This window comes from Dermochelys coriacea, chromosome 15, assembly GCF_009764565.3.
Source record: "Dermochelys coriacea isolate rDerCor1 chromosome 15, rDerCor1.pri.v4, whole genome shotgun sequence".
In the NCBI taxonomy this organism is placed as follows: Eukaryota; Metazoa; Chordata; order Testudines; family Dermochelyidae; genus Dermochelys; species Dermochelys coriacea.
In genome coordinates, this window is record NC_050082.1 from 30,388,674 (window position 1) to 30,409,600 (window position 20,927).

General features: G+C 45.6%; 1 protein-coding gene across 1 annotated transcript in view; it reads left to right on the plus strand.

Annotated features, from left to right (window-relative positions):
• The window catches only part of MYO18B (myosin XVIIIB), a 212,892-nt gene that overhangs the window by 105,146 nt on the left and 86,819 nt on the right, over positions 1 to 20,927 (plus strand). The window contains exons 26-32 of the mRNA XM_043498239.1: positions 434 to 542; positions 1,806 to 1,930; positions 4,220 to 4,374; positions 8,601 to 8,724; positions 13,807 to 14,007; positions 14,627 to 14,737; positions 17,590 to 17,694. Coding sequence (XP_043354174.1) covers positions 434 to 542; positions 1,806 to 1,930; positions 4,220 to 4,374; positions 8,601 to 8,724; positions 13,807 to 14,007; positions 14,627 to 14,737; positions 17,590 to 17,694 — 930 coding nt within the window. The remainder of the gene's footprint in view (positions 1 to 433; positions 543 to 1,805; positions 1,931 to 4,219; positions 4,375 to 8,600; positions 8,725 to 13,806; positions 14,008 to 14,626; positions 14,738 to 17,589; positions 17,695 to 20,927) is intronic.

Consider the following 20,927-nt stretch of genomic DNA (forward strand, 5'->3'; position numbering starts at 1 on the left):
ACTCCTTTTCTTTTTGCTAATACAGACTAACACGGCTGCTACTCTGAAACCTGTCACTGGGATCAAGTCACTTCTCTCTGTGGCTTGTACTCCCCACCTGTAACCTGAAGACAGCACTTGCCCATGTCTGTGAAACACTTGGAAATCCTGGAGAAAAGGCACTAGGGATGAGTGCATATGATATCATTATTATTTATTTCAGTTTCATACTCTCTTTCACTCAGACTGTTGAGTGTATGAGTCCAGCTGCCAGGGCTGGAATCTCTTATTTCTGATTAAGCCAGATATAGTGGAAAAGCGGGCACTAGTCTGACCTTTCCTGTCAGGATCACAGGTGGAAGTGTGGCTGCGCTGGGGGAAGACAGTTTTGGTTCCATTTGGTCTGTGCAGTTTGCTTGCAGCTGGTAGGAGCTGACCCACTTCTTCCTTTCAGAGTAAATACGACCAAGTGCAGAAGAAATTGAATTCAGTGGAAAAGCAGCTGGAAGAAGCTCAGCAGCAAATTCAGTTGCGTGAAATTGGGATAAGTGGCGCTGCTGGAGGTAGGGAGCACTAACCTTCAAGAGCAGTGATGTGCTTCAGAGACAAATTCAGACTGGGTGTAAATGGCTGCACTGTTGTGTTCAGTGGGATGTCACCTCTGTAACCCAGGTCTGAATGGGGCCCCCAGTGTCCTGTCAGTTTTACCCCATTTACATCTGTGTGGTTGTTGGGAGTTTCAGGACACCCCAGTGCTATTCCCTTCCTAGAACTTTGCCACCACCTTTAACCCAGATGCATATTTACCACCATCTGTCACCCTAGGTTGCCCTGTCTGACATAGCTTGGGAGTGACATCTCTTTTCTCCCGTCACTACTGCTACTGCTTCGGAATGCAGGATGAGCGAGGATGGAGATCGAGTGCCTCGGCCCAAGTAGCTGTTGGTGCTTCACTTTGGTGCCCTGGAGACTCCACACTCCAGAAGTGTCAGGAGTATTTAAACCAGAGGGTTTTACAGTCAGTCACATCACTTGTGACATGGTGAGGATACAGTTAAGGTTACTGGATGGGGAAGGCTTAGCTCCTCTAATCCTGCCAATGGCGCTGAGTGCGGTAAAAGAACCTATCTAGACTAGACTGGGATGTCCAAGGACTAAAGCTTGTGTGTATGGGCAGGGGGGTCGAGGGACTGGTTAGTGTTTTACTTCAGCTACTGATGATGAAATAAAGTGAATGTGGTGTCAGTGTGCCCCCTTCATGGCACGATTGCTCCATGGCATTGCCTCTAAAGTCAGGGGAAGCCCTGGGTGCAGAGAGGTTAGACCACACCCTAGGGCGTACCTGCACCACAGTAAACACCCGCAGCTGGCCTGTGTCTGCTGATTGGGGCTCGCAGGGCTCAGGGAACAGGGCTGTAAAATTGGGGTGTAGACATTCGGGCTTGGGCTGGAGCCCAGGCTTTGGGACCCTGTGATGGGGAAGGGTCCCAGAGTCAGGGCTCCAATCTGAGCCCGAATGTCTACACCCCAATTTTACAGCCTTGTAGCCCAAGCCTGAGTCAGCTGACACAGGCCAGCTGCAGGTGTTTAACTGCAGTGTCACATACCCAGAGAGTTTAGTGATACACATGAACTCCAGGAGAGACATGTTTTTATGTCCTTGATTGGGTCATCACTGTGCAGTGCACCTGCATCGTGCAAGCGTTCTCAGTCTGACTTGTCTAGCTGACTTGTTGAATACAACCCTTTACTCATGTCAAAAGGGAATAAGCCTTCTTAGAGTGCCTGGTTCCAGGCTGCTACCTGGGCATGCTTTCTGTTTACAGAAGAGCAGTGGCAGATGCGATTTGACTGTGCTCAGATGGAAATCACATTTCTCAGAAAACGCCTTGCACAGTTTGAAGAGAGGCTGGAGTCTGAACTGAACTGTAGGAAAGAGCTGGAGCAAAAGGTAAGTGCTGAGAGGTCAGCGCTGTTCCTGTTCTGTTCTGTTCTGTATGTGAGTGGGGAGCTGCACGGGTCGGGCGAGCGGAGAGGTTAACATCCTGAATGTCCTGGAAGAAATCTGTTGCCGTGGTAAAACCATTGCCACTAGTGATGGGGGTTGACACAGTCTCTAGAATTTGTTTGCAGAGCTTTGAAGCCACCTCTATGCCTTTCTAACTCCATGGGGCTAGTTGCATGAGCAAGGATTTCTTCTGCCAGTAAGGGTCTGTAGGGTTGTGAATAAGGGTTAGTAGAGTTGTGCTCTTCGATGTGTAATAATAACATCTCTCCAGTCACACTCCTGCCCCCCAAGAAAAATAACCAAGTCTTTGTTAATCTGAGAAAAAAACAGCCATTTTGTAAAGTTGCATTTACACAAGAATACGTCAGAATTCAGCAAGGGTCAAATGAGAGAATATGCATAAAAAGATGCACGTACACACCTGCAGGGCCTTAAATTCTCAGTGAGTACCGGTTGTGTTTGGAAAATGTGAACCCGGTTTTAAAAAAATGAGAAGTGGTTTTGTGTGTGCTTGTCACGATTTGTGGGTGCTTGTCTTGAAGCACCTAGAAGGCCCTGATTTTCAGGGGGTGGGAGACAGCCTGTACCGCATCTCAAGTGGAGCACCCAAAAATGAAGGCAATCAAAATTACTGTCCACTTTTGTACATTTTGGCTTACGCTGATCAAGAAAGTAGAGCAAAGAATTGAAACCTGAACGTAGCAATGTCCTGAGGCAATGGAACTAGAGACCTGTTCTTCAGGCAGCCCTGAGCCCATGGCCAAACTTCTGAATGTATCAGCTCCTTGATGCAGCTCATCGCCACATCTTCTTAGAAACTGGAATGACATTTGACGTGCTAAACTACATTAAAAACCAAACCCACAACTTTTCAATGTTTGATCGGGGTATATTCATTGCCATATGAAAGATGGAGTTCGATGATCTTAAAGGTCACAGACATGAGGGGACTGGGTCCAAACTGGCATTTATGCCACCCTGAACTCACCCTGAAGGACATACAGAGTGGCAAGGGTTAAATCATTTTGAATCACTGCTGCTGGAAAAGAGACCTCAGTGCAGTGAAATGCAGCCCTAGATAGTGCTAGCACAAGGCCTAGCACCACATAAGTCCCGCTTCAGCCCACAGGGATGTGGTGACTTGGCCTTGTTGGATTTAAGTGGCACCTAGTTAGCCCTTATACTGGGTCTCTGCACAGGATGCATGTCAGCTCCAAGAAGAGTTGACAATGCCATAGAAGCATTCTGAGAGTGTGGTTCTCGCTTTACAACAGCTTAGAAAATCAGCTCCCTTGCCATTAGTAGCAACATAAAGAAATAAATACCTTCACGGTACATTAAAAAGTTATAATATTGCAACAAATTCTAAGGAGCTAGGGTAAAAGAAAATAGCCCATTTGCTTTCCGATACTTAGTTCAGAATTACAGGCTTCATTAACTCAACATTTTGCTTATTTAAAGTTATTCTTTAATGACTCTACTTCATCTGTGAGTGCTCTGGGTTTCTCTCCTTCCCAAGCCCAATGCGTATCCTTAGTGGAAACGTTTTTCCACTTTAGTAAGTTAAAAGGCTCCCTTTCGCATCAAAGATGGAGTTCGATGATCTTAAATGTTACAGACATGAGGGGACTGGTCCAAACTGACATTTATGCCACCCTGAACTCACCCTGATAGACACACAGAGTGGCAAGGGTTAAATCATTTTGAATCACTGCTGCTGGAAAAGAGACCTCAGTGCAGTGAAATGCAGCCGTAGATAGAGGCTAGCACAAGGCCTAGCACCACATAAGTCCCGCTTCAGCCCACAGGGATGTGGTGATTTGACCTTGTTGGATTTAAGTGGCACATAGTTAGCCCTTATACTAGGTCTCTGCACAGGATGCATGTCAGCCTGGGAGAGCTTTACCAGGAGAAATAGGTCTGAGCTGCAAAAAAACCTCTGAATTTCTCACCAAATCTAGAGGGTGTTTTGTCCTGGGGTTCAGGTTCAGCCCATCTGAGAGGTTGGTGAGCCAGCTGCAAAGTTCACAGCAGGGATCCAACCGCCCCAAAAAGACCGGGTGCTTTTGGACTGGGGTGTTTGGTTCAGGCTTCTCTTTCTCTTGGATGGACTGAGGGCTTAGTCAGGTTGCATGTTGGGAATCCCCTAAATGGTGAATTTCACCCCTCACCCCCAGTTATCACTGCACAGAAATTTCAGCTTGATGTGTCTCATTGCTGTTTGCCCTGCAGCTCAGTGAGGTGCAAAGCACCTACGAGGGTGCCAAGAAGGTGGCACAGCAGATGAAGAGGAAGTGCAAACACTTGGCCTGTGATCTGGAGGACACACGGGTCCTGATGGAAAGTCTGCAGAGCCGCAATCATGAACTGGAGAAGAAGCAGAAAAAGTAAGATTGTGGGGACCTAGCTTTGGGGTCTGCCAGCAGAGGCAGCTCTGGCTTTAGAGCTGACCTAGAGATACCTTATTCCCTTGAGCTCCACAATGCCCGGAGGTGCCCCAAAAAGCTTCTCCCCAAGTGAATCTGCAGGGTTAGAAACATATTGTGTCCATGGCCTTTGGAACCATCACTTCCCTATCTGTCAGTTGCCCCACATTTCCTTTGCCAGCCTGGAAGAAGCCCTAAATTGTACCATTGTTTTAAACTTCTCTGACTGTGTTTGCTGTTGAAAGATTAGCCCTTCACCTGGGGGCTAGTGTCTGCTTCCCCAGCCCAGTGCTGAGAGCACACACAGAATTGGTTTTGCTTTGAGCAGGGGGTTGGACTAGATGACCTCCTGAGGTCCCTTCCAACCCTGATATTCTATGATTCTATGAATCCAGACCCTTCCCTCTCAGCAGCCAGACAGCCTGTGCCCAGCCTGCTGCTAGAGGGAACAGGAGACCCCATTTCTCTGGGTGCAATGGTTTTCTCCACTGAAGCAATAAGGAAGTGTGCGGGGGGGGGAGGGGGAAGCTTTGTGCCAAGTCCTGGGATCGAGACCTTCCCAGCAATCTCAGCGCTAGCCAACAACCTGAGGAGGTCAGAACATTTCAACAACCTACCACTTGTCCCCTCTTGGGGACCCCAGATCTCTGATCTATATACTGGGCTCCGCTCCTAGAGCAATTGGTGTTAAGCAGAATCAAGACCAGCCATCCAGCCACTAAAAATGGGGCTGGAGCCTAAGAAGTGGATAATGGACAGCAAGACCCTCACACAAAAAGCCTTCCAAGCAAGAGTTACTTTGATCTCTGAAGATATGACAGCTGTTTACCCAGTGGGCAATCACTGTCTTTTCTGAGAAGAATAGTAATGAGGTGACAACATGTAAGTTCATTTATAGCCAAAGGCTGCTAGTCATATCAAGTCAGGAACATCTTCTTCAGGGAACCCCATGGAAGGCAGAGGCTGCTGCTGTGATTCCTCTGATACCCAGAGTTTAAATACTATCTCCATTAAAGGACACCAGGCAACAACCATGTAGCATGTGGCAAGCAAATTATGAATCCTAAAGTAGGCCTCAAACACTGTTTTTTCTTTTGGGGGCTGACATTCCTGTTTATTTTCACCTGCTTTGAATGTTGGATATTGAGCCAGGCAATACGTTCTGTTGCTGTATAACTATAACACATTTCCATTATAAAAATTGTTCTGTAAGGAAGAATTCAGAGAGCTGCATACTGCATTTTAAAGTACATGGAGAAGGTGAGGCAGGATAGGCACACCCTTCCCTCAAAGGTGGTGACTACTTCCTGAGATGCAGCAAATAGAATTTGCATTTCAGAGGAAGTGGCCAGGACCTGGAGATCTGCGTGTATTAAAGATCCATCATTAGTGAAGATCCCTGAGTTTGCCCCTGGCTATGTAAGTCCCCCAGGCTGGAAGCAAAATACTGTATGTCCTTGAGTGGGATGAAGGAAGCCCTGGAGCTCATGTTCCAACTCCTGAACCACGGGCACCATTTTCTAGCCAAGAAATGGGCACAAAGCACTTTAGTGCTGCTACTTATTGTTTGGCCAAAGAGGAGTCTGTGAAGGAAGTGGGGCACTGCCTCCTCCCAAGGAAGTGAGAGACCAAGCCTGAGTCTTCTGCATCACAGCATAGAGAAAAAGAAAATGTACTTCGGCGGCAGTAGCAGCTCCCTCTGTGTTCTTTTCAAAACACTTCATTGCCAGGATCCTTCATTTTAGATTCATAGATTCATAGATACTAAGGTCAGAAGGGACCACTCTGATCATCTAGTCCGACCTCCTGCACAGCGCAGGCCACAGAATCTCACCCACCCACTCCTATGAAAAACCTCACCCATGTCTGAGCTATTGAAGTCCTCAAATCATGGTTCAAAACTTCAAGGAGCAGAGAAGCCTCCCTCCAGTCAACCATGCCCCATGCTACAGAGGAAGGCAAAAAAACCTCCAGGGCCTCTCCAATCTGCCCTGGAGGAAAACTCCCTCCCGACCCCAAACATGGCAATCAGCCAAACCCTGAGCACATGGGCAAGATTCACCAGCCAGATACCCAGGAAAGAGTTTTCTATAGTAAATCAGATCCCATCCATCTAATATCCCATCTCAGGGGATTTGGCCTATTTACCCTGAATATTTAAAGATCAATTACTTACCAAAATCCCATTATCCCATCATACCATCTCCTCCATAAACTTATCGAGTAGAATCTTAAAACCAGAGAGATCTTTTGCCCCCACTGCTTCCCTTGGAAGGTTATTCCAAAACTTCACTCCTCTGATGGTTAAAAACCTTCGTCTGATTTCAAGTCTAAACTTCCTGGTGGCCAGTTTATACCCATTTGTTCTTGTGTCCACATTGGTGCTGAGCTGAAATAATTCCTCTCCCTCTCCTATATTTATCCCTCTGATATATTTATAGAGAGCAATCATATCTTCCCTCAACCTTCTTTTAGTTAGGCTAAACAAGCCAAGCTCCTTAAGTCTCCTTTCATAAGACAAGTTTTCCATTCCTCGGATCATCCTAGTAGCCCTTCTCTGTACCTGCTCCAGTTTGAATTCATCCTTTTTAAACATGGGAGACCAGAACTGCACACAGTATTCTAGGTGAGGTCTCACCAGTGCCTTGTATAACGGTACTAAAACCTCCTTATCTCTACTGGAAATGCCTCTCCTGATGCATCCCAAAACCGCATTAGCTTTTTTCACAGCCATATCACATTGGCAGCTCATAGTCATCCTATGCTCAACCAATACTCCAAGGTCCTTCTCCTCTTCCGTTACTTCTAATTGATGCTTCCCCAACTTATAACTAAAATTCTTGTTATTAATCCCTAAGTGCATAACCTTACACTTCTCACTATTAAATTTCATCCTATTACTATTACTCCAGTTTACAAGGTCATCCAGATCCTCCTGTATAATATCCCGATCCTTCTCCGAATTGGCAATACCTCCCAGCTTTGTATCATCTGCAAACTTTATTAGCACACTCCCACTTTTTGTGCCAAGGTCAGTAACAAAAAGATTAAATAAGATTGGTCCCAAAACCGATCCCTGAGGAACTCCACTGGTAACCTCCCTCCAACCTGACAGTTCGCCTTTCAGTAGGACCCGTTGCAGTCTCCCCTTTAACCAATTCCTTATCCACCTTCTGATGTTCATATTGATCCCCATCTTCTCCAATTTAACTAATAATTCCCCATGTGGCACGGTATCAAATGCCTTACTGAAATCTAGGTAAATTAGATCCACTGCATTTCCTTTATCTAAAAAATCTGTTACTTTTTCAAAAAAGGAGATTAGATTGGTTTGGCACGATCTACCTTTTGTAAAACCATGTTGTATTTTGTCCCATTTACCATTGACTTCAATGTCCTTAACTAATTTCTCCTTCAAAATTTTTTCCAGGACCTTGCATACTACAGATGTCAAACTAACTGGCCTGTAGTTACCCGGATCACTTTTTTTTCCTTTCTTAAAAATAGGAACTATATTAGCAATTCTCCAATCATTCGGTACTGTTCCTGAGTTTACAGATTTTACTATCTCCATGGAGCTCAGATCCTGAGTTTAGATCTGAGGGGTTTGGGTCAGACCCATATCTACTAACAAGTCAAGTTTAATCACCTAATTATTGCTGTGAAATCACAAGGTTCGTAGCACGGAAAGGTCAGTGCGGAGTCCTAGGATCAGTGCAAGAGGCTGATCTCTGAACTGCCTGCAATGTTGTGTGTGTTCAGGGCAGGCACCACACACAGGCTTTCTCTGAGTGTCTGAGTGTTTTAAAGTATTTTACATTAGTAAGGGCCACTTAAAGCTCTTTGCTCTTTGCTGAGTGCTGCTTTAGGTGCGTATGTGCAAAAGGCTAAATATGCAGTGCTGCTGTTCAGGAGTCTTCAATTTCATGAGGCCAGCATTTAAATGGAGTAATTAACAATTCACCAAATGACTGCAAGACTTTGCAGATTCTAGATCTATTATGTAGCCCCTGATGAGTTGAGTTCACCTCGGAAGCCCTTGGCAAGTCCAAGTCCAAGTGGATGCTAATTGCCACCTTCTTGCCCTCTCCTTTGGAGCTGTTCCCCTGCTAACGCTCACTTGCAGTCGTGTTCCCGTCCGGGCTGTTGTCCATAGAGCAGTAATGCGGATGTGTCACATGTGGCAGGTTTGACATGCAGCTAGCCCAGGCCTTGGGAGAGTCAGCGTTTGAAAAGAGCCTCCGTGAAAAAGTGACCCAGGAGAACACCACCATCAGATGGGAGCTGGGTAAACTTCAGCAGAGGTTAGAGGTAAGAGGAAAATATCCCACTTTACCCTTGCTTATATGGCTGCTCTGGAGAACTGGCATCTTCCAGCAGAGCTCTTATAATTGTAATTACAGTCATGATAATTAGACACCAATCACTCTGCTAGAGACATCTTTATTCTGTGATTTCTTCCAGCACATAGCAGGATGCATAGGGCTCTCTCATATCAGGCTCCTCTGAAAGACAAGGAACCCAACTGCTACACAGAAACGTATTGAAGTAAATAGAGCTCTGCCCAGGTTTTGGGGTCTGTCCGTAAGTCTGTCTGTAACAAGCGGCAGGACTGGGGCCTCAACGCATTGTGGGAATGATCTCGGGACCAAAATCAGCACGTCATTGTTCCAGTTTTATGCTAGCATAACTCTGAGTTTGAAGACTGTGTAAAATGGGAGTGACCTACTGTTAAATCATCCTCTGTTGGTGTAAAGAGAGAAGTAGAAGAAGGGTATTTTCAGTCTGAAGTTGCCCTTATTTATTTGGAATGGGGTGTAAATATTGGGGCTGCTCAGTAATGAAGTACCCCAAACCCCGAGTTTGCCAGGTGTACCGTGAATTGGAGGCACGCTCTGTAGGTGCTCCAGCTGCTAGACCTTGTAGACACTAGCCTTGGTGGGTTCCAGTAACCACTCAGGCACATGACTAAGGGAAGGGTATTTTGCTAGGGCTGGCAGGAAAGGGGAAGATTGCGTATACCCTAGGAAAGAGTCGTAGACAGAGTTCAAAGTGAGCGATGATAGTTCCAGTTTAAAGAAAAGGAGTACTTGTGGCACCTTAGAGACTAACAAATTTATTAGAGCATAAGCTTTCGTGAGCTACAGCTCACTTCATCGGATGCATTGGGTCCCAACTGATGGGTCTTCAAAGCTCTTCAGGACTACTGCCCTGGGGTACCCTCTCCAGTCTATTCAAGCAAATAGCAGCTTGCAGTTTCCCAGGCCAGACTCACTGGGGCTCCTCTGCCCTGGCTTCTTGCCCAGCCACTGCTGCTTCCCCATAAGTCCCACGCAGACTTGCCCCCAGTTAAAACGTCTCTCAGTCACAGCCGATTCCAACTCTGCATACAGTTCCTGGAGAATATATTTTTTTTTTTAATCTCTAGCTTCTCTGCAGCTACTGGCTTGCCATGTGGCTGCCACTTCCAAACAGAGCCTGGCCTCCTCCTGGTTCATGATCTTTGCCCTTACCCAGCTAGGAGGAAAGGGACATACATTGGGGACGGGGTTAATGGGAGCTGTAATCCTTTATTAGCAGATCCATCATAGGGGTCTCTCTAAAAAGATCTCTAGCTTTAGTCAAGGGGGTTGGTAGTAAGAAGAAAAGGAGTACTTGTGGCACCTTAGAGACTAACAAATTTATTAGAGCATAAGCTTTCATGAGCTACAGCTCACTTCATCGGATGCATTTGGTGGAAAAAGCAGAGGAGAGATTTATATACACACACACAGAGAACATGAAACAATGGGTTTATCATACACACTGTAAGGAGAGTGATCACTTAAGATAAGCCATCACCAGCAGCAGGGGGGGGAAAGGAGGAAAACCTTTCATGGTGACAAGCAAGGTAGGCTAATTCCAGCAGTTAACAAGAATATCAGAGGAACAGTGGGGGGGGGGAGGGAGAAATACCATGGGGAAATAGTTTTACTTTGTGTAATGACTCATCCATACCCAGTCTCTATTCAAGCCTAAGTTAATTGTATCCAGTTTGCAAATTAATTCCAATTCAGCAGTCTCTCGTTGGAGTCTGTTTTTGAAGCTTTTTTGTTGAAGTATAGCCACTCTTAGGTCTGTGATCGAGTGACCAGAGAGATTGAAGTGTTCTCCAATTGGTTTTTGAATGTTATAATTCTTGACGTCTGATTTGTGTCCATTCATTCTTTTACGTAGAGACTGTCCAGTTTGGCCAATGTACATGGCAGAGGGGCATTGCTGGCACATGATGGCATATATCACATTGGTAGATGCGCAGGTGAACGAGCCTCTGATAGTGTGGCTGATGTGATTAGGCCCTATGATGGTATCCCCCGAATAGATATGTGGACAGAGTTGGCAACGGGCTTTGTTGCAAGGATAGGTTCCTGGGTTAGTGGTTCTGTTGTGTGGTGTGTGGTTGCTGGTGAGTATTTGCTTCAGATTGGGGGGCTGTCTGTAAGCAAGGACTGGTCTGTCTCCCAAGATCTGAGAGAGCGATGGCTCGTCCTTCAGGATAGGTTGTAGATCCTTGATGATGCGTTGGAGAGGTTTTAGTTGGGGGCTGAAGGTGATGGCTAGTGGCGTTCTGTTGTTTTCTTTGTTGGGCCTGTCCTGTAGTAGGTGACTTCTGGGTACTCTTCTGGCTCTGTCAATCTGTTTCTTCACTTCAGCAGGTGGGTATTGTAGTTGTAGGAATGCATGATAGAGATCTTGTAGGTGTTTGTCTCTGTCTGAGGGGTTGGAGCAAATGCGGTTATATCGTAGCGCTTGGCTGTAGACAATGGATCGAGTGGTATGATCTGGATGAAAGCTAGAGGCATGTAGGTAGGAATAGCGGTCAGTAGGTTTCCGATATAGGGTGGTGTTTATGTGACCATCGCTTATTAGCACCGTAGTGTCCAGGAAGTGGATCTCTTGTGTGGACTGGTCCAGGCTGAGGTTGATGGTGGGATGGAAATTGTTGAAATCATGGTGGAATTCCTCAAGAGCTTCTTTTCCATGGGTCCAGATGATGAAGATGTCATCAATGTAGCGCAAGTAGAGTAGGGGCATTAGGGGACGAGAGCTGAGGAAGCGTTGTTCTAAGTCAGCCATAAAAATGTTGGCATACTGTGGGGCCATGCGGGTACCCATCGCAGTGCCGCTGATTTGAAGGTATACATTGTCACCAAATGTGAAATAGTTATGGGTCAGGACAAAGTCACAAAGTTCTGCCACCAGGTTAGCCGTGACAGTATCGGGGATACTGTTCCTGACGGCTTGTAGTCCATCTTTGTGTGGAATGTTGGTGTAGAGGCTTCTACATCCGTAGTGGCCAGGATGGTGTTTTTAGGAAGATCACCAATGGACTGTAGTTTCCTCAGGAAATTGGTGGTGTCTCGAAGATAGCTGGGAGTGCTGGTAACGAAGGGCCTGAGGAGGGAGTCTACATAGCCAGTGAATGGACACAAATCAGACGTCAAGAATTATAACATTCAAAAACCAATTGGAGAACACTTCAATCTCTCTGGTCACTCGATCACAGACCTAAGAGTGGCTATACTTCAACAAAAAAGCTTCAAAAACAGACTCCAACGAGAGACTGCTGAATTGGAATTAATTTGCAAACTGGATACAATTAACTTAGGCTTGAATAGAGACTGGGTATGGATGAGTCATTACACAAAGTAAAACTATTTCCCCATGGTATTTCTCCCCACACCCCACCCCCCACTGTTCCTCTGATGTTCTTGTTAACTGCTGGAATTAGCCTACCTTGCTTGTCACCATGAAAGGTTTTCCTCCTTTCCCCCCCCTGCTGCTGGTGATGGCTTATCTTAAGTGATCACTCTCCTTACAGTGTGTATGATAAACCCATTGTTTCATGTTCTCTGTGTGTGTGTATATAAATCTCTCCTCTGCTTTTTCCACCAAATGCATCCGATGAAGTGAGCTGTAGCTCACGAAAGCTTATGCTCTAATAAATTTGTTAGTCTCTAAGGTGCCACAAGTACTCCTTTTCTTTTTGCGAATACAGACTAACACGGCTGCTACTCTGAAACCGGTGTTGGTAGTGTTTTTTGATACGACGTGTCTCTTATTCTGGAATCTCAGAGATACGATAGCTGCTTGAGCATAAGCTTTCGTGAGCTACAGTTCACTTCATCCTTTTCTTTTTGCAATAGCTGCTTGGAAACTTTTGCAGTAAATGAGGGTATTCAGAATGCCAGTTAATCAATGATGCAGGTCCATCAAAGCTTGTGATAATGCAACACAGCTTTATTTTGTTAGAGAAACTTTCATACCCCTCATGTCCCAAAATTCCTTACAGAGCTGAGAACTACAACGACAGAGTTAGAGAACAGAGACCAGCAGAGGGAGAAGGGAATTAAGAGAACTAGGCAAGGGAAAGAGGGCACGCTTTCAGTGGAGAGCTGAAATGAGATGCAGGTCCAGCAATGGAGAGAAGTTAGCATCAGATGGCAGATGCTAGGAGGGCGCTGTCACATCCACAACAGTGACCTTATGTGGGAGTAAGAGAAGAGGTGAGTGGTGGGTGGCTGGAGGGAGCTAGAGAGGCGTAGAGAGAAAGAGACAAAAGGGCTGCTCAGATGAACTGGTACGAGTTACGTGCTGCAGGTTCCTGGAGGGGGTCTTAAAACAAGAAGTAGATCCTGCAATGAGTGGGGGCCAATGGAGGATTCTGAAGAAGTGATAAAAAGAAAAGGAGTACTTGTGGCACCTTAGAGACTAACAAATTTATTAGAGCATAAGCTTTCGTGAGCTACAGCTCACTTCATCGAATGCAAGTGAGCTGTAGCTCACGAAAGCTTATGCTCTAATAAATTTGTTAGTCTCTAAGGTGCCACAAGTACTCCTTTTCTTTTTGCGAATACAGACTAACACGGCTGCTACTCGAAACCTGAAGAAGTGATAGTTATTTTCATTGAATGACTGCTGCATTAGATAAGTTTCAAGTCCCATCCCTTGCAGGGGCCACTGTGTCATGAATTGAATCCCCAGGGTATCTGTAGCAGATCGCTAAAGTAAGGTTAATGGCGATCATTATTGTTGTTTAGATGCTGCGTGAGAGAGAGAATGCCTCGTCCCTTCCCTGTATCCTCCTTCACTGTGTATTACTAAAAGGGAAGTGTCAAGAGGCTCCTAACAAGCCAGGTTGAAAATTTTCCAAATTTCAGTGAAAGCTATTTTTTCACATTTTCATTTAAATTATCCACACACTCGCAGCATGTTCTGACCAGTTCTGGTTTCTCAGTCAAGCCCTGGGAGGTTGTTTTCTTGGGGAAGCAGATGGCTTTATTGCTAATGGGGCTAATGAGACTACCCGGGCCCTCTACATTTGTGAACTTTCTCCCCCCACCCCCTGCACAGCAAAAGGACTTGGAAACTTCCAATCTGAATCAGCAAATTGCAGTGTTGGCCACCCGAGTGCAGGAGCTCACCTCACCGCAGGCCTGGGACAAGGATGCTGTGGCTACCCTAAGGAAGAAGCTTTGGGAGCTTGAATCCAGTGCTGCTGAACAGCAAAAAGAACTGAGCCGACATGCAAATGCTGTTGAGCAGCTGGAACAGGTAAGATTTCCTCCTCCTGACGCTATTCTATCCAGGAGGTCCAAAGTCAGTGCCGTAATCTCCAGCCACCCTAAGAAGCACAGAACAAGTAATCAGCTCCCCAACTTGAGATTGATTGTTAGGGTCTTCTCACCTTATTGAAACTCAGTGTTCAGCTTATTGATTCTTCTCCTTGTTTAACAATTTTAATATGATTCAGTTGTTTCATTATCAAGCCTTAGGCTCAGAAACCCATTCAATTGATGGGTAACAGGGGTTTTGCATTGCTATGGCTGAGTCTTGCAAGGTGATAGCAGCACATCACTGTGAAAGGCTGACAGCATAGAGGTGGTAACTTCATCAGCTTTCTGCTTGGAAATGTTCTGCTCCTGGCAGGTTCTGTCATTCAAAGTCCCCTGGCAGTGAGGACTGGGATCTGAGATATTTTTTTGGATGTGATCGGTAGTTGTGCCCCTCCCATGCACTTGAGCTGCCTGGGCTGCCCATCTGGCATCCTTCTGAAATCTTCAAAGGAAATGTGCTCCAATTTCCTTCCTGGTCAGTCAGCTGGGGAAGCTCTGGGAGAGTTTGTTACAATTCCCCCAGCTGACCTAGAGTTCTTTGTCTTGGGCCTCCTCAGCTCCACATGCGGCTTGAAATGGAAATAGAACGGATGAAGCAGATGCACCAGAAGGAGCTGGAAGACAAGGAAGAGGAGCTAGAGGATGTTCGCCAGTCCTGTCAGAGGAGGGTACGTCAGCAAAGAATTAATTGGGATGGGATTCGCTGAAGGGTGTGACCAAGGGACTCAGGGTGGGATGCGTTATTAACCTGCCTTTGGGGAGGAGATTTAGAATTCTATTCTGCATGTGGCTTTGACTGGGGAACAATTAAGGAATTAGGCCCAGATTTTTACAAGTATTTAGATGTTGCACTGCTCAGTGTTGGAAGGCCTAACTGATTCAGACAGAAAATGGGACAGGGCAAATATAGCTTGTAATCTAAGTGCAATATTCGGAAAGGTGCAAACCCCTATGTTTAACATTGTGTTGACATGCTGCTTTTAAGCAGATAGTGTGAGCCATGCATCTTGAACACCCTGTTGTCAATAGCAAATGATGTCTGTTGAGGATGACTGTATCTGTGCTTTTGCATAAAACAAAAAAGAGGAGTGTGTGTGTCAGGACACAACAGGAAGCAAACACAAGCGGCCTCCATCAGTTTCACAGCCAGACATTTGTGGAGGAGTCGCATCTGAAGGATGATTGGGTCACTGACACATGTATGACTCCATTATTGTCAGGGACATGGTCCCTGCAGAGAGACACCCTCCCACCTCCCACCCCCATATTACAATCTGATAGTGGAGAACCAGCGTCGTCATTCTGTCCAGGAAAATTAATACAGGGAAGTTCAACAGTTGGCCATGCTCATCATCTTTTATATGATTCTCTCTACACACATCCCCTCTTTTTCTATTCCTTTCTACTTATTCTTAGGCCCAATGACTTTCAATTGCTGAGCATTATCACATTGTATTCCACTCGGGAATCCGGTAGTCATAGTTCCCAGGCTTTGTCTGTGTTTGTTTTGTTAATTGCCCTCCATGAAGGGATAAGGTAGTGTCAATTTCACTGAAAAAATTTTGAACAGGTTCCAAGGCGGCTCTCAGCTGAAGAGATATTTTTCTTCTTTCCCCTCCCTTGCCCCAAACAGACTGAATGTTTCTTTTCTAAATGAGTAAAAGACAGAGACTCTCAAGAGGGGAATCAATATTTAGTACCTCGCTTGCTCGCTTTTCCCTTTTAAACTCAGTTGATGAGCGGCTTTTCAGAGATGCAGAAGGAGGCTGGTGGCTGACTTGAGAGAGCTCTGATGAGCCATGCCAGCTACTGACAGGTTCAGAAATGGAGTCTTCTTGGCAAGTTTGCTGCTCTAGGCCAGGTCCTTCCAGTGGCTTGAAGGAGCAAAAACCATGTTGTGAAATAAACCATTCTGATTTTGATTTTCTCCACCCCATTTAGGGTCTAGCTGGTCCTCTGTCGATCATGCAGCAAAGCTCTGAACTGCTCATCAGGATCTTGTTTCGTTGTTTCACCAAGAGGTGATAAGTGGTGCCTAGAGAGGGGCCAGATGAGCCCAGTTTAGTTCCCCTGACACTTGCCACTTCTTCAAGCCTCTCCCTCCTCCGTCAGCTGTACAAACATGGCCTGATTAGTCCTCACAACACCTCTGTGAGCTCACTGTTGTGACTCTTCACAGATGGGAAAACTGAGGCATGCAGGTTACATGACTCGGGCCGAGCTCACACAGCAAGTCCTTGTTAGAAGTTCAGGGAATATGGCCCCCTTTTCTCTGGCCACAGTTAAACTAATTTTCAGGAGCTGCTGTGGCATCTCTAGGCCACCTCAGGATTACCTTGCTGGGGGGAGTCCCCTGTTGTCAGGGTAGGCTCCCACTAGAGCTGGGCAGAGCAGCGATGAGGACCTGGAGCATCTGGTCTGTCTGCCTCTCCCAAAGCATGAGGAAGCAGAGCAGACACTGATGTTTGCAAAAGAGGGTTGAGGCAACAATAATTATAGACATGAAAGGTGCTTCTGGCCATGCACTTCAAGTGCACTCGGGGTGGCATCACGGACCAAGCTGTAAGTGGCCCCTGAAAAGCTTTGTGGGTTGAGAGGAGGCCTCCACGTCTCCCTCTCATTAGCCAGAAGTGGTTGCATTGCCAAGAAGGCACTGGGGCCATTTCCCCAATACACAGAAGGTACGTCTACACAGCCCCAAACCCCTGTGGCAGTGAGTCTCAGAGCCCGGGTTGAAGGACTCCGGCTTGTGGGGCTCATGCTACAGGGATGAAAATAGCAGTGTAGACATTCCTGCTCAGCTGGATCCCGGACTCTGAGATCCTCGCGGGGTGGGAATGTCTACACTGATCATTTTAGCCCCTGAGTGTGAGTCCCGTGAGCCCCAGTCAGTTAACCCAGGCTCTGAGACTTGCTGCTGCAGGGTTTCTTTGCAGTGTAGACATATCCAGAGTGTCTTTAAAGGGCAACAAATCTCCCATCCCTACTAGCATTGATGGGAGTGTTCAGCTGGCTGCCAAGCTACTGTGTCAGGTTTCAGAGTAGCAGCTGTGTTAGTCTGTATTTGCAAAAAGAAAAGGAGGACTTGTGGCACTTGAGAGACTAACAAATTTATTTGAGCATAAGCTTTCGTGAGCTACAGCTCACTTCATTGGATGCACGAAAGCTTATGCTCAAATAAATGTGTTAGTCTCTAAGGTGCCACAAGCTACTGCGTGTGTGCCAGCAGGAGCCATTACTTGGCTGCTGCTTTGGCCATGCCCTGGCATGCCGTACCATTGGGCCATATTATTATATTTTCAATCAGAAATAGAGACTTCATGTAAAATGGGACTGTGATTGCCTTCACCTTTTTAAACAGAAAGGTGCAAAGCGTTCAGAGACCGCTGGAAGGAGCAAGCAAAGTAGTGTCCAGGAAGTAGTTATTAAGTTGGAAGCAATCCCCGTTGCCATCTGCCGGCCTACGCTGGGGCAGGAGATTGCACTCTGAGCAGTCTGTGTGCTTCTCACCTGTGTGCAGCTTCGTCAGCTGGAGATGCAGTTGGAGCAGGAATTTGAGGAGAAGCAGATGGTGCTCCACGAGAAGCAGGATCTGGAAGGGCTCATTGGGACCCTTTGTGAGCAGGTAGGAAACTGGAATCCATCAGTCAACTTATTTTACCAGCTCCTGGGAGACGGCTTATGAAACTGCTAGCCAGACGAATGTGTGTTTCTCCAATCCTTGGCATTACCACCTTGCACTTGACATGCCCCCACCCAAAACACTATTGCCTTTTTTTATTAATATGGGACAAGTTACAAAAAACAAATGAAGCCAGAACCAGAACACAATGAGCCCCTTGCTATCAAACATGTTGCCAAGGGGCAAATCCCAGCTTTTCTTCCACTAAATATTATCCTGCCTATTAGAGCAGTATCATTTGCCATAGCTGTTCTAGTGCTGGGGTCCCAATATAATCTCAGAACAAAGGTTGGGCTGGTCCCATAAGGGGATCTTGGAGGTGCAGCTTTATAGTTTTTCCCAGAATAAGTGTCTGGATAACTAACCATTGGAAAGAAATGCTTTCCTTGTACTATTTTTGTGCGAGAAGCAAACAAACCAAAACAAATGCTGGAACAACTTCTTCTGCCCAGAGAAGCCGTTATCAGATTGTTATTTACTGTAGATGTCTGTCCCTACCACATTCATTCGAACAAATCTTTTGTCACCATCTAATGTGTGTAGGGTGGTAATTGAAGAGCATGTGCTGGAAAAAGCATACACAGCTCTTTCATGTTAAATTATACGATAAGGAACTTGAATGTAGCTTCATTAGACGAAATTTCGATTAGGTAACATACAAACCTAGCCATGTTGAGAAACTTTCTCATGCACCACGTCCTTACCAGGGTGTGCAGGGTAAGGGCCAGACAGAAGAGCAGCCTCACTGGACATTTAGACATGCTGTCTCATCACTTCTGTATGGAAAGACAGCGAGACTCAGGGCTGTAGCCCAGTGAGCTGAATCTTTTATGCTGATGTTTTCAAACTGCCTGTGGACAGATCAGCATTATATTGCAATTAAAATAGCTTTAAAACAAGGGCACACTGAGAAGAGTGGGAACTACTTATTCGGAGTTATTTGGAGCTAGCATAACTCCTGGTCATTGGAATAAGCAAGCTGGGGTTCATGAGCTCTGGCACTTATGTATGTTCATTATGTTTTGGAGAGAAGATGAAGAATTTTGGAGTCTAACAACACTCTGCAATGGTGGGGAGATTTCAGAATAGATGTAAAATTTTGTAATGGGGCCTATCCAGAACTTCCCATAGGCTTTCAGCTCGTAAAATGTTTGGTAACTGGCAGAATAAACACTGCTATATAAATGCAGGGTATTGTTATTACTACCACCAGTCAATTCAGTGTGTTCCTTCTGTTTGATAGGTTTCATAGTAGCAGCCGTGTTAGTCTGTATTCGCAAAAAGAAAAGGAGTACTTGTGGCACCTTAGAGACTAACAAATTTGTTAGAGCATAAGCTTTCGTGAGCTACAGCTCACTTCATCGGATGCGTTTGGTGGAAAAAACAGAGGGGAGATTGATATACACACACAGAGAACATGAAACAATGGGTTTATCATACACACTGTAAGGAGAGTGATCACTTAAAATAAGCCATCACCAGCAGCAGGGGGGGAAAAGGAGGAAAACCTTTCATGGTGACAAGCAAGGTAGGCTAATTCCAGCAGTTAACAAGAATATCTGAGGAACAGTGGGGGGTGGGGTGGGGTGGGCTGGGGGGGAGAAATACCATGGGGAAATAGTTTTACTTTGTGTAATGACTCATCCATTCCCAGTCTCTATTCAAGCCTAAGTTAATTGTATCCAGTTTGCAAATTAATTCCAATTCAGCAGTCTCTCGTTGGAGTCTGTTTTTGAAGCTTTTTTGTTGAAGGATAGCCACTCTTAGGTCTGTAATGGAGTGACCAGAGAGACTGAAGTGTTCTCCAACTGGTTTTTTAATGTTATAATTCTTGACGTCTGATTTGTGTCCATTCATTCTTTTACGTAGAGACTGTCCAGTTTGGCCAATGTACATGGCAGAGGGGCATTGCTGGCACATGATGGCATATATCACATTGGTAGATGCGCAGGTGAAGGAGCCTCTGATAGTGTGGCTGATGTGATTAGGCCCTATGATGGTGTCCCCTCAATAGATATGTGGACAGAGTTGGCAACGGGCTTTGTTGCAAGGATAGGTTCCTGGATTAGTGGTTCTGTTGTGTGGTGTGTGGTTGTTGGTGAGTATTTGCTTCAGATTAGGGGGCTGTCTGTAAGCAAGGACTGGTCTGTCTCCCAAGATCTGCCCCTCTGCCATGTACATTGGTCAAACTGGACAGTCTCTACGTAAAAGAATGAATGGACACAAATCAGACGTCAAGAATTATAACATTCAAAAACCAGTTGGAGAACACTTCAGTCTCTCTGGTCACTCGATCACAGACCTAAGAGTGGCTATACTTCAACAAAAAAGCTTCAAAAACAGACTCCAACGAGAGACTGCTGAATTGGAATTAATTTGCAAACTGGATACAATTAACTTAGGCTTAAATAGAGACTGGGAATGGATGAGTCATTACACAAAGTAAAACTATTTCCCCATGGTATTTCTCCCTCCCACCCCAGCCCCCACTGTTCCTCAGATATTCTTGTTAACTGCTGGAATTAGCCTACCTTGCTTGTCACCATGAAAGGTTTTCCTCCTTTCCCCCCCTGCTGCTGGTGATGGCTTATCTTAAGTGATCACTCTCCTTACAGTGTGTATGATAAACCCATTGTTTCATGTTCTCTGTGTGTGTATATCAATCTCCCCTCTGTTTTTTCCACCAAATGCATCCGATGAAGTGAGCTGTAGCTCACGAAAGCTTATGCTCTAATAAATTTGTTAGTCTCTAAGGTGCCACAAGTCCTCCTTTTCTTTCTGTTTGATAGTTTACAAAAAGTAACACAGATGAATGAATATAGTATATGAGCTGTAGAGAGAATTCAGTGCATGGGAGTTAGGTAGTGTCAGATTGTCCTTACCAGAGGATGCTGCCCTGCTGGTACCCCACACAAGGTATTGCCAGGACTGTATAATCTCTCTCTCTCCATGCCCTGCACCAAATGACCACGTTCACTGTTGGGATTCTTCATTTCCTATTGTGATTAGTGGAAAGGTAGAGCAAACATGGGCATGAAAAACACTGTATTAGTCAGGTTTCAGAGTAGCAGCCGTGTTAGTCTGTATTCACAAAAAGAAAAGGAGTACTTGTGGCACCTTAGAGACTAAATTTGTTAGTCTCTAAGGTGCCACAAGTACTCCTTTTCTTTTTACTG